The sequence below is a fragment of the Camarhynchus parvulus genome, chromosome 6 (genome assembly GCF_901933205.1).
Source record: "Camarhynchus parvulus chromosome 6, STF_HiC, whole genome shotgun sequence".
NCBI lineage: Eukaryota > Metazoa > Chordata > Aves > Passeriformes > Thraupidae > Camarhynchus > Camarhynchus parvulus.
In genome coordinates this window covers 14896267-14910163 of record NC_044576.1, presented here as the reverse complement: position 1 = coordinate 14910163, position 13897 = coordinate 14896267, and the positions used below count along the sequence as shown (strand labels likewise).

Here is a 13897-nt window from a genome sequence, read left to right as displayed (position 1 = left end):
CAATGGACAGCATGCAGCTGGGTGCACAGGAGAGCCCTGGACAGAGGCACTGATGGGCAGAGACATGGACAGCCCAAGGAGAAGTGCCAGCTTGGGGAAAGAACACATCAGGGAACACATATCCAAGATGCTGCAGAATTAACACCATAATTCTGCTCCTTAGGGAGACAGCTTTCTAAAACGCCTTTTCCCAAGACTTTCCTTTTCAGGTTGCTGAATTGAATCTCCCCAGTCACTGATTTACAGCTGCAATGTGTAAATAGCACACATTTCTCCTTCGATGTTTTAGACACCTATTCCAAGGTGAATTCACTAACTTCCTATCAAAATACTCAGGTCTTTTACTATAAGTACTTTTTGTTCTTACCCCTTGAGCTCTCAGCAAACACAGCTGGAATAACTGAGGAACCTACATATTCAGCTAAAGTCACCATCCACTTTTCACAGATTCCTCAGTTCTCAGTTAAAACTTCAACACAACCTGATCAGTACCTTGTTTCTGATACTCCTCTGTAGTAGCAGAAACACACATTTTCTTTCTTGGTTCTCCTCACATTTACCCTACCTAACCAATATGTTTTGAAGTATATCATTGCCAGCTGCCTTGAGTTGAGTAGCTAAGGACTAGGCTAGCAGCCTCAATGTATTTTATTTATAGGAGGGTATGATGTCTAAATAGTAAGTATAGATCAAAACATAGCCTATACTCACCCATACTTACTTTTCCTACTTGTTGGGTCATTAAATTGTCATCACCTTACGACAAAAAACAATTAGAATCTATGCATTTCTCCCTCTGTAACTCATTAAATGACCAAACACTTGAAAACTGACTCAATCAGTTTTTCTGAGAGTTTTGGCCTTCAGCTAATACATTTTTGAATTTTCAACTATGTTCAGCATGCATTTTTCCCCATTTTTCTTATCTCCAGAGCTAACTTCAATACCCTGTCCCTTGTACAATAAAGGTTTAACCTTCATGATCAGTTTATCAAACAGCCCTTCCCTTCTCCAAGCAGCCTGGTGTCCACTAACATCTGAGAAATGGCTCTCCTGAGCTTTAGTCCTCACCACAGGATGGACAGGGAAGTCTGGGGAGCAGACACGGCATTAATGGCCGTCAGCAAAGCAAAGCCACTCTTCAGACCTCTCCCATATTAAGTTGAACTAATTTTGAACTCAAGAGATTGGATATCCCACCTACATCAGCAGGCACTGTCACGTGACCATTGAGGGGACGCTGATTCTCAAAAGATCTGCAGCCACTTCATTAACAATCCAGGGCTCCACTGCTTGGCCCCCCTCTCAGGCTAAATACTAAACACCTTAGCAGATATTCTTGCTTCCAGAAGTAAAAAAAAAAAAAAAAAAAAAAAAAAAAAAAAAAAAACACACAAAAAACCTAAAGAAAAAATCACTGCTTCACAGCACACTACCGCTGACACTACTACTTCATGCAAACCACACAAACTACAATAAATGGAAATTCTTCACTATTCTTCAAGCTGTCTTCTGCTCTTATCATCACATTTCATATTCTGGCAAAAAGGAGAATACATATTCTATTTTTCTTTTTTGTAAGGATTAGATACAACATTATTCACTTCTAAATCATTTCTCAAGATCATTTGCTTTCTCCTCATGCTTTTCCTTTTCATTTCTCAGTCAACCCCCCTACTAAGCCCTCTAGTCAACTAGTAAGATAGTCAAGGGCTTCATACATTAGTTTTGTGAAATCTCTTACAGCTCTTCTTGCTCACCTTTTCTAGAAACAGTTGCCTCTGGCATCTCAACTTGTTGCAATCCCTGTTTTCAGCATCTTTCATTGCAGGTCAATTTCTCTCATTCTCCCCCTCACCCCTCCACCCCACTCACGCAATCCCTGTAGTGATTCCCTACACATTAGAGGATGCACATTCCCCTCATTCTAGATGGCCTACTACCCTTTATGCATACCTATGTCCCTGGGAAGCAAAAGACTCACAGCTTGGAAGAGTTAGATTTTTTTCTCTACAAAACACTACAGTCTCACTTCAGGTTCTGTAAGTCTCCAGGAGTAATAAAAGCACAAGCCCCTTGTTCTAATATGCTGAGAAGTCAAATAGGCAAGATTTCTCCATCCAACATATTTCTGCCATTGAATGCAGACTTTTTAGCTTCCAAACACACCACCTTTAACTACAGCACGAAAGGAGCAAGGCATATAGCATCTATCTTTCAAAAAAAATAATCACATCTGTTCTGGTAAGACAGATCTCCTAGGTAAAAAAGACATTCAGCAAAATAAGTCTGCAACACTTCTCTTTATTATGAGTGATTGGTACAGACACACACATAGATGAATCTACCTCTAGCTCAGGTTGAAGAAGAAAGATCTCAAGAAGAAAAAAGACAACATCACTTTACAGAGTATCCATTTCCAGACACAGGAATTCTTCTATCATCCCACACTACCTTATTTCAGGCTCCTCTTTGCCACACAACTCAATTATTTTGAAATGCCTAAAAATAATGACTGAAACAAGCTACTCCAGATCTCTTAAATTTATTACAGCCTCAACTCCAGTGAAGTATTTTCCTACTAATATAGGGAAGAAAGGTAGATAGAGACACTAACCTCTGGCTGACAGTTTTTTGGTGTTGATGATTTTTGCAGCATATTCCTGTGAAGAATTTTTCTTTACACATCTGCGGACCACAGAGAAGGCTCCCCTGGAAGAAAAATAAAGAGGGTAGGTGGTATGAAACTGAAAATGAAACTGTAATAGCAACAATTCCTGTTCCCAGCATGGACCAAATTAAGGAGAGGGCAGAAGACATACAGAGGAGGGACACAACACCTGGGAATCTGACGAACAATGTATGCTGTCTGATCAGCAAAAAACTTAATAAGTCTATATGGTACTCAAGTCTCCTGAAGACTCCTCAAGCTCCCTCACAGACAGTGCAGTAGGAAGAGCACACTGTGTGGGGAGAGAGAGACCATACAGGCACAGAAACAGGACATGAAGGGATTGATAAACAAGAGACAAACAGCCCTAAACAGTGCTGCAAACACTAGCTGGGGTAAGGCCATCTCCCAGATACAGCATCCCCAGCAATCACAGCACAAACCCAGGAGTCGTGTCTCCCATGCTCAAGCGCAAGCTCAGTCACAAAAACGTTACAACACTTTGCAGAAGTTACTAGTTCTCTTATATCCATCAACCTACTTGCAAAATGGGGATACACATGTACCTACTAATGAAGTGAGTAGAAAACTACAAGGCTTTCTACATTTCCTCAAGCTGGAAATATTGACATTATTATAACTATTCCAAAGAGAATTACTCTTGGAGAAGAGGTCTGAGAGAGAGGGAAGAAGGATTTCTGTGAGGAAAAAGAGTAAATACAAGAGACCAAGGTGAAAAGACAGAGACTGAAAATCTACAGGACTACACAATTAACACTTGGAAACAGCCCCTTATTTTTTAAAAACAACAACAAAAAAAACCCAAAAAACATGGCAGGTAAAGAACAACAACTAGGTTTACAAGAAAGATCTGAAAAGGGGAAAGGACAAATATGAGAAAACTAGCAGAAAATTCCAAGTCCTTCAGATCAGGAATGCAAACCCATGTCTAGGGACAAATGTCTATGTTTCAACTATGAGAGAGGGGAACAGAAGCTGCACAAGGGCCCCACAGACAGTCAGTCCTACAGGGAGCCTAAAATAGCTTCAATCCTTCCAATACTGCGGAGTCTTGCCTTTTTATCCCCTTCCTCAACCTCTACATACAAACCAATGAGCATCAAGGTGAGCACCAGCACTGGGGCCCGGGCTTGGTGACACACAGCTGCAGCAGCCTGGGGAGGGACAGGGACACCGGGCTGGAGAGAAGAGATGCAGCAGAGCCCAGCAGTTGGTGCAGGAAGGGAGGGAGCGAGCAGTAGCACCCACGAAAGCACTGTCCCCATAATCCTACTCTAGCCCTTTCTGCGCTGCTTTCCTGCCCAACTGCGCTCCCCTGCAAAGCCCTGTCCTAGGGTGCAGCAGCAAGTCTGCCAATGCGGAGACAAGTGCGGAGAGAGGGAGGGAAGAAGCGAGGAAGCGGGGAGGGAAGAGAAGCGCGGTGCAGCAGCACCTGGTCCTTTCACAGGGACAAGGAAGTGGGGACTGAAGCATCGCGGAGTGCCTGTAACAGTGCCGCGTCCCAGCGCAGAAACAGTTGCAGGGAACGGCAACGTGCAGCTGGGAGACGGTGTGGGAAGGAGAACGGGGCAGCCGGGTCCTGAGGAAGGAAAGGAAGGAAGAGAGAAAATCTAGGGGTGCAACAGGAGCGCGGAGCCCGAGACAGGCTGCAGGGACACCAGCTGCGGCGGAGCGACCCAGCAGGGCAGGAACACCTTCCCCTCCGGCGGCTATGCCGCTGGAGTGGACGGGGGGCTGGAGAACAGGATTACAGCCCGACAGCTAATCCTTCTCCGGCTCCCGGGAGAGCCGGGTCGCCGGCACAGTGCTCCGAGCAGCGCCAGTGGGTCCCGGGGCCGGGGCGGGCGGCGGGGCGCGGCGCGGGGCGCACAGCAGGCTCCGTACTTGCCAAGCTCCTCGTAGAGCTGGTACTCGTCGGTGAAGCGGGTGCACGTTGCCGTGGTGGCCATGTTCGGGCTGCGGGAGGCTCAGCGTCGCTGGGGCATGGGGCAGGGCGGCGGGGACGGGCCGGGCGGCGCGCTGCTCGGCGGCCTTCCTCCTGGCTCGGCGGGGCGGCGCGGGCTCCCCGGCGCCCGGCTCGGCGCTCCCCGCTCCGCCGTGCACAGTCACCGCTCGCCGGGGAGGGGAAGGAGGCTGAGCCTGGCCAGCACCGCGAGAACTGGCTCGGAGACACCCCGCGCCGGCCCCCCTCCCTCCGCCGGCCCCGGCCCGCCGCGGGGTGTGGCCGCCGGGGGCGCTCCCGGGGCGCCCGCAGCGCTGTCGCCCGCCGGGGGCTGCAGCCGGGGCGCGGCCGCTCCCCCGCCCGCGGGCGCGGAGCGGGCACTGCAGTGAGCGCCCCCGCCCCGCGCCAAGGGCGGGCGGACTGCGGCGGGCGCGCCCCCTCCCCACGCGCTCCGCTGGCGGCCGGGAGCAGACCCCGGCCGGGGGCACCCGGGTATTTCTCTTAATTCTCCGCGCGAGGGGCGCCGGGCCAGCCGCGGCCGGATAAGCTTCCTGCGTGCGGCGGCAGGGGAGGGAAGAGGGAGCCGCCGCCGCCGCCGCCCTCCCCCGGGTGCACGTCAGCGGGGCTAACACCGGGCCACCCGGCCCCTGCGTGTCGCGGCCCGCCGGCAGCAGCCGCCCGGCTCTCTCCGGCCGCTCCGCGCACGGGGAGGGAGAAGCGGCAGCTCCCGGCCGCCGCCGCCCGTCCCGACCGCAGTCAGAGCCCGGCGGAGGGAGCCCGGCACGCTGCGCTGTCGCCCGCCACCCGGGGAAGCGGGGCCTCAAGCCTTTCTGCGGATCCACCTCAAAGTTGGGCCCTGTGCTCCCGAGCGCTGTCAGGCTGCCCGACCTTGGGGACGCGTGTGGAAGTCCCCGAGGAAATGAACCATCTGGTGCAGAGGTAAAGCGGTAACACGCGAAATGGCTTGAAACTGTTAAGAGTGCGAACCGGCATTCGCACACACGCGTGGTTTATGGTGATGGGACTTGGACGCAGAAGACAAACAGAAATCATCAGTCTCCCAACTACAAAAGAAAACAAACCAGCCTATGTGCTGTCTCTACTAGCACAGCATCTGAGAGTGCTGCAGCAGTGCCTTCATAAGCAAGTTTGTTTTCTCCTTTTACTTTAAGTGAGTCTGTCTGAACAATTGCCAAATCTGCTTAATATGCAGATTTATATAGGGCAGTCACTGATCCAGCCAGAGAGCGAAGGGCTGCACTGGCCTCTCCTGCGTGACTGGGAGTGCAAGCTGTGTTAAGAACATTCAGAGAGACAGATGAGTGTACCATAAGCCAGGAGTAGCATTAAACTGATCTGAAAATTAAGAGTACTGTATAAGTACCATATATTTCTGCGCCATGTCTGGACTATGAAATCATCATGTTATTCAATCATATGAAAAGCAGTGACAGCAGCCACCTGCATAAACCGCCCTGCTCCCTGTCTCCAAGTTAAATGCAGCCAGCCCAGTGCTGCAAAGACTACACTGAAGTGATGCAGTGGGCAAAAATTCCCTCCTCCTATCCAGAAAGTAGATAGCAAAAGTAGGACAACGTAACAGTAGCATTACAACAAAGCAATACCTCTAGAAGGTGATTATGAAACAACAGCATTCTGCGTCTGTACACCATGCCAGCATTTAAACCTGGAAACCTGCTGACACAGCTGTATAATTCAGAGAACCAACAAATGATCCAGCCAACAGGTATCAGTTGATCAGGCTCCTGCCAAGATAAAACTGTTCCAACAACCTCATTTGGTGGTCCACCAGTTTCTTTAACAGAACAGTTGCAGCCAAGGAGTAAAGCAGTTTGACAACCCATGGTCCTTACCAGGGGAATTGGCTGATAACATGAAATTCAAGTGGGAGATTATATATACAGAGATGGGCAATGTTGCTGATACACAACCAGCACTGCATTTCCACCACCCAAAATGACATTAGATGTCCTTTGTGCAGGAGAAGTGAGCTGTTGAGTTTGTGCTGTGGTTGAGCTAGGCGATGTCATCAGGAAACATGCAACCCATTCCCCAATGTTAAGATACACAGAGCAACTGGAACAGGGCTCTGTTCCAACAATACAAAACTGAGAGTGGAGCATTAGGACTAAATTTTAGCATGCTGTAGTGAATAAGCAGCCAGAGGGAGTGAATCTTACTTTTATGCAGAGGAAAGCAGCTGAGCCATGACCAAAAAGTACAGCAACGGGAGAGGTTTATCTAAAGCTATGTACTAAACTGAGAGCTATTCTGCAGTTTTAACTGGACTCACAGACTATTCTATGTTCTGCCCCATGATATTTAAGAAGCTCTGATAGCAGTGGTCTTATAAAAATACATGAATGTAAAAAGAGGTAGACAGGAGAGGACATTTCTCATCTTCAAGTGCTACAAGGAAAAGTGAGGTCTGGAAATCGGAAAGGGAACAGAGGAGCAAGTGTGTAAAGAAAAGCTAACCATGTGTTCTGCATAGCAAGTGCTACAGAAACAGATTGCTAACTGAGAAACTTGTGTTAAGTGAGAAGTGGGATATAAATTGAGTGACAGACTTGATTAAACCAAGTACTGAGTGGGAGACTAAATTATGGGAGTAGAGTTTTTAAAAGGAATGTAGACAAAATGAAGCAGGAGGAGGGGTGGCAACATGGATAAGAGAGTATTGTGTCAACAGAAAGAAATATTGATGTTCTGGCTGACATTCCAGTCTACTTGTACTGAGAGCAAAACTGCAAACAGAGGTGAATATGGATGGTGCCTGGTCAGAATAATGTTGCAGGGACCAGAAAATATCTGAAGAGTAAGAAATGGTTTTGAGAGCCTGTGCACTAGTAATGGGAAATTGAGCTAATGAACAGTGAGATCCTGACCTGAGTTATATGCAGGATTGAAATCGAAGTAAAGCTTTGCTTTAGTACTAGCCAGCTGCAGATTTCACATTAGCAGAGAGGCAGTTTTGGTCTCTATCTTTGAAGTAGCACAGTTTGGCTTATACAGTAGTCTAAACTGTCAGGAATCTGTGAGGTAATAATCTGATTTTAATAACTGGAGCTGAGTAAGAGGCACTAAAGAAAGTAAGTAAAATGCAAAGGATTTAATGCAAAGCCCATGGGCGTAAATGGACATTTCCTCTGATGTTAATGGACTTCGGATCAGGCCCCATCTGTCCATGGAGCCTAAGGTCAGCTTTGGTATGTTGAAGAATGTCTGTGGGAAGGCAATTACACAAAAGCATTGGTCTTTAGGGAAGCAGAGTGAAGGACTAAAAAAATATTTCACAGACACTAACTGGAATTCAAACCACTGTGGAAAATGGGAAGGATTCTGGAGAAGATGCATGATAGCAGCTTTCCAGCAAGGCTGAACAAGCCCATGGGCAGCATGTATCCATGTGCTGAGTGCAGCAGTGCTGGCTAGTACCAGATAGGAAGAAAGGGTGTTAGCAAAAGTAAAGGACTTGGGAAGGGTAAGAATGGGTGGAGTTAGAAATCAGTTGAAGAGGTTGAAAGCAAGTACCAAAAAAGAAACATGCAGTAAAGAAAATTAGTAGGCATATTTTTTAAACATATTTTCTGGATTTCTGCTATTAACTTGGGGTCCCACAAAGAATCAGCCAATTTTCTCTTTATGTCTCTGCTCTCCAGCCTGTCTCTTTAAAGTGAGTAGCTCCAGGTAGGTCTTATCTCTCACAGAGATATTACAGGGCATAAAATTCAACCTGCCCTGCTGTTGTGTGGGGCTTCCTGACACTACTTCAGTATAATAACAAATGAAAATGCAAAAGAAAACATCCAAACATCTTAAATTGTGTGAAATATTCCATAATCTTAAAATGAGAGCTATTTTGGCAGGTGAGGAAAAGTTTTGAAATTCTTAACTATTATCTTGTTTCTGAATCTACAAAAAAAAAAAGCAGAGTTACCTAAATGAAGCACCATTTTATCATTACTGTTCATGGACTCACATTCATGCTCACTGAAGAAAGCCCCCTTATTTTCAAAGGTGATCATTCATGTTGGCTATTAAAAAATCTCAATTTTTTTTTACTTACGCCATTGTTGAGTATCTACAATGAAAATCAATTTTCTTTAATGTGTCTGGTTGTTTTCTTCCTTCTCCCAAACTGACATTCATTTGCTACCTCTGAGGATTTATAAGTGAGGCTGATAAAAAGTAGCATGCATAGAAAGAAGATTGGAAAGAGAGGAACTTTTTAGTGAATGAATATAAAATTTATATTTGAAATAAACGATAGAGTTCTGGAGAGAAGCAAATATTAAATTACCCTATTAGTAGGGACTATTCAGCCATCCATCTAGTTTAGTGTCTTGTCTTCAGTAGTGACCTATTCCAGATGATAAATGTAAGAGAGGGGGAAGAGAAGGGTATGAAAGGAAGAGAGAGAAGAAAAAGGGAAAGGAATCAAAGCAGGCCAATAAAGAAATCCATGTAACTATGGCCCATGTTGCATGCTTCTTGATTAGAGACTGGCTTTCCTCCTGACCCCAAGCTGATGATCAAATTATGCCCTGAAGCACCAGGATTGGTAGTCCCTGTAATTTTGATCCTAGCTTGTGTCAGTGCACATGCTATTCTGTTTCATGTCAACGCCTAATCCTTTTTGATAGTTACTAAGCTATTTAAGTCAATAATATCCCACGGCTCTGAGTGTCGCATGTTAATTATATGGCTCATAAAACATATAACCTGATCTCATTGCAAATTTGTTCTATTTTAATGTCTCTGAGTGCTTTCTACTGTTACGAGACAGGGTCAGTATAGGTAGTGTGACCAAGTGGCCAGCCCTGTTCTGTACATCTCTGCTCTTCAGTGCTGTGGGTCACTGCCCCAGGAGCTCAGGCCAAGGTGGGGGCAGCTGTGTCTGGCAGAGTCTCAGTGCCTGGGTGCCTCTGGACAGGCTCTGTGTACCTGCTGGCAGCCTGCCTGCTTCCCCAGCCCCACTAGTGAGCCAAGGGGGCACATGCCTTTCCCTGGGATTTTAACAAGTCACCTAGACACAAGGTATTTTCCTCTCAGCTTGAAGAGCTTGCAGCTTTGGATTTCAGAAGCACGGGCTAGGTGCCCAGCTAGGAAGGGGAAGCATTTGGTCCACATTTTGCATATTTAACTGGCAAAAGCTCACTCCACACTATCTTTTATCTAGAACCCTATCCTACCTTAATAAGGGATCAATATCAGGTTTATTGACTGATTTCACAAGCTGTTATGGATTCCTGCACAACTACATATAATATAGGCAAAGCCTAGTGGAAGACAACACATGGATAGTCTGGAAGAGCTGAGTACATCACCCACAGAACAATACAGAATGGGCTACAACAGCCTGATTTTATGTTCTTCATCTCATGAAAATCCAAGTCCCTTCAATAACAGCATGAGCTCTAGGTTAGAAACTGAGTGACCTCCAGAAGACTCACCTTTACGGATTCTTCTTGGGAACTTTCTTTGCTAGAGAGACATCACTAAACAGTTTTTGAATGCTGAGCTACAGTGTCTGCTGGCTACTCTTAACTGATCAGTTTGACAACATACTATGCTTTTATCACATCTAAATTATCCTTTGAAATTTATCCATAGGACCCTATAGAAAACAGTAAGGATTATGAAAGCCGGACAAATAATGTGAGCAGTAAGAACTTCCTCTAGTTCTGTATCTATAAGAAAATTAATAATAATGCAGTAAAAAATCCCAAGTTTTCACTTCTGTCTTCTTGAAACTGGCCAGTGTCAATTGTTAATCGGGTGAAGAGCAGGGTTTCCCACCAGTTATATGGCAACAAGGTCATGTTCCACAAACTCCTTTAATAACTGTCCAGTAACAGTAACAGGAATGCTAAAATCACTATCAGACGAGCTTAGCCTCAAAACATTTAATTTCTGTTGCCTCCTTTGGTGAATGGATGACAAAGAAACAGATTTTCCAGTTTCACCAGAGGAAGTGGACAGATCCATATGACCAGTGCCCAGTTTAGCTTAATAGTGACTCCAGGCAGCTCTGCTGTCACTGAAGGGTTACTCTGTGGGTATACGATAGTGGGGAAACATCTTGAACATTCATTTGAATATGGCCATCGCAGTGGAATGTTCAGGGCTATTTTAAGATTCACACTGTTTGTTTAAACAAGATGTCATGACTCAATGACTGTTACGTAAAGGATGAACACAGATTTCTCCCTATATCCCAAATATCTCTACCAACGTAAAATATTGTATGGAATTATACATATACCCTGCTGAATAATATTGATTACTGAATGAATACTGAAAACTAATGCCACATCTTGGAATGGAGTCTCCCTCTTTTTAAGGTAAGGTCCCTGTCAAAGGAAAGGCTAATATTGCAAAAAAGATGACGGATGGACAGGCTACAAGAGCTGAATGCCGCCTTTCAGAGGGCTGAGAAGAATATGAACAAGTAACTCCCTCATTGCTGGGGTTCACCCATAACCAAAAGGAATGACAAATGAGCATTTGGTTTCCAGTGATCAGTCAATGCAATCTATTGCTACTGCTGAAAGAAAAGACTTCCATTTCGTGCCAGCTGCAACAAATTTTGTTTCTTTGCTGTTTAAAATGGAGCACAGATCACTGAGAAAACCTCCAGTTTAACTCTCACAACCAAAGTCATCAAAACATTTGGCTATTACTAGCTCTACTTGAATTAAATTCAAATTAAGATAAACTAATGTATCTCACACTATCCATTTTGCCATCTTGTCATCTCAGTAGAATTTATGGCACAGTCCTTGGGGAGATACTAAACTTCTATTGAGTTTTCTGTTAGCTCTTGATTTAAATGGTTGTGGATTATTGTCCCAGAATAAAAGTGCTTAACACCAAAGATACCCTGAAGTGTGTGCAGACTCTTGAGATTACAAAGAGACCAAATCATTTCCATGGGGAATTTGCTGTCATATAATATATTGATGGATCAATCTCAAACTGCAGGCTGTTCAGAACAAGGCATCTGTCTGGTCTTGTTTGGTAAAATACTGTGTATATCTGGTAGCATGTCATTGACTGATCAGTTTTAAACTCTCAAATCATAGCACCCTACCAATTAAACATCAAACCATGAGTGGAGTTATTTAATGTTAACACAAAATAATAGAAAGCCATTAAAAAAACACAGGGGTTTATTATTAATTTTGTTAAGCTTGTGGTTTGAAAGTTTTTGGTTTTCACAAAGAACACCCTGTGCTCCTTGCCCTCATGGGAGTGCTGAATATGTAACATGACAGAATCATCCAGCACTGGGATTCTCAAACCTTTTTATCCTGAGAGATTACTCTGAATCTGGGAGACATTACAAGCAACATTTAATCATCAAAGCTCCTGGTCCATTATAAGCCATGAAGCAGTGTACTTCCACAGCACAAACGTCACTGCCAAAATTGGCATGAACTGGCCTCTCCTGGCAGTCTCAGGAAATCAACATTTACAGAGCCTGTGCTTTCCTGTCATCACCAGGCAGAAGTCCTTTCAAATTTAGGACTAAGGCAGGAAGGGTGTATTTTCACTAACAATGTCCACAGTACAAGTACAAAGGAGTAGATGCAGAAGCAATATCTCCAGAGTATTTCACCATCACTTTCACCAGCACAAAACTCTCAAATAACACCTGTTAGCAGAAAACACTGGTTTTCCTCTTTTTCATCTTTGAATCCTCTTTCACCTCCGCAGTTTAAATAGTAACTGTTGAAAGATGACCTTGATATTTTTAAAAGAGCCTGTAAAACCTCTCACTGTAAACCAGCCAGTTTAACATTTATGCATAATTTAAAAAAAATAAACATTTTAACCAAAATTGCCTGAATGTTTACACAATGGGAGAGATGGCTCACAGGACTCTTCAAAGAGCATTGGCAGTAATTTTCTACCTTGAGTAAAATAAATTAATTAACACACACATCCTGTTTCACATCAAAAGAAAATCTGGCTCCAAGGAACAATCCAAAGAGAGGGCCTGTGAATGTTTACAAAAACAGCCTGAGCCAACAAGAGCAGCAAGAGGATATTTGGGAACCACAGCAAAACCTCCACCCAGCAGCTGGACTCTCTGGCTTCTCCAGGTTTCAGTTCTGTCTGTGTGTAACGAACAGGGAACACACAGTGAGAAAGACAGGCCTGATTTCCCAGCCAGAGCAATAGTAAAATAATGATTTAAACTCCCCATTACAAATGGGGCCACAAAACCTGTGGGAATAAGTAAAGTAAATAATGATTTACAATGAGAGAAATGAGCCAGAGAGTGGGACAATGACTCTCTCATGACTTCATGGGAGTGCATCTGTCATGGGAAGGCAGAATTCAGGTTGCTCCTCCAACATGAGCAGATACAGACACTTTCCTGTGGATCTTGATTTTGGGTGAAGGTAATGCAGTAGCGCCACTCTGAATTAAACGTGCAGCTCTCATCAGGTTTCTCCCCAAAATTATGCGTGGAGTGCCACTCACAATTAAAAACTCACTAAACCTTTCTTATGTTCCTGCGTCTCTTTTCTATGGAATGGCTGTGACTGCCGCTGCATTCTACGCCTCCTTCTGAGTGCACTTTGTTCCTTGTATCTTGTTAATAAAAATAAAATGCAAAGGAAAAAAAGATGATTCTTGACAGGTTAAAAAAATTACACTCAACATCTGTCAGTTTGGGTTGGGATCCCCATTAAGAATCCACCCATGTGAGTCTGCAGTGGCACAGACTTCCTGCCTTTGAAGGGCAGTAGGCAAACACACCTGACTGTGCGGAAACACAAATATTTGCACATTCAGAAGCTCTCAAGTATCTAATTTCTATACTGCAGAGAAGGGTGTTATTTCCATGTTTAATGACCTTATGTTACATTTGAGAAGTACCAGTGAAAAAAATATATCCCAGCAAGAGAATAAGATGCTAGCTCGTGACTGCTTGTTTCTTGAATACTTGCAAATCACAGAAGTGTGTGCAAGTGCATGGAGCAGAACCGTGCTTCTGGTCACAAAGATGTGGATAAGGCAGCTCATGCTGAGGTGTGCACGTGTACATGTGACTGGATGGTGCACAGGCCAGGTAGATGTAGGTACTGCAGTCCCACAAATGGGAACAAAAGCAGAGATACCATAAACTGCAAGGAAAGATGAAAGGTGTTTTTAAATATATATTCCAAGACACACAATACATGCAAAGGCCAAGGACCCAGAAACAACAGGGAGGAACTGACTTA

At 44.7% G+C, this 13897-nt stretch overlaps 1 protein-coding gene across 9 annotated transcripts in view; it reads right to left on the bottom strand.

Annotated features, from left to right (window-relative positions):
* CAMK2G (calcium/calmodulin dependent protein kinase II gamma) overlaps positions 1-4885 on the bottom strand; it is a 117873-nt gene extending 112988 nt beyond the window's left edge. For all 9 annotated transcript variants that reach the window (XM_030950648.1, XM_030950651.1, XM_030950654.1 and 6 more), the window contains exons 1-2: positions 4577-4885; positions 2618-2712 (exon numbers count right to left, since the gene is read on the bottom strand). In XM_030950648.1, the coding sequence (XP_030806508.1) occupies positions 2618-2712; positions 4577-4641 (160 nt within the window). In that variant the 5' untranslated portion in view covers positions 4642-4885. The remainder of the gene's footprint in view (positions 1-2617; positions 2713-4576) is intronic.
* Between the last annotated feature and the right edge of the window lie 9012 nt (positions 4886-13897).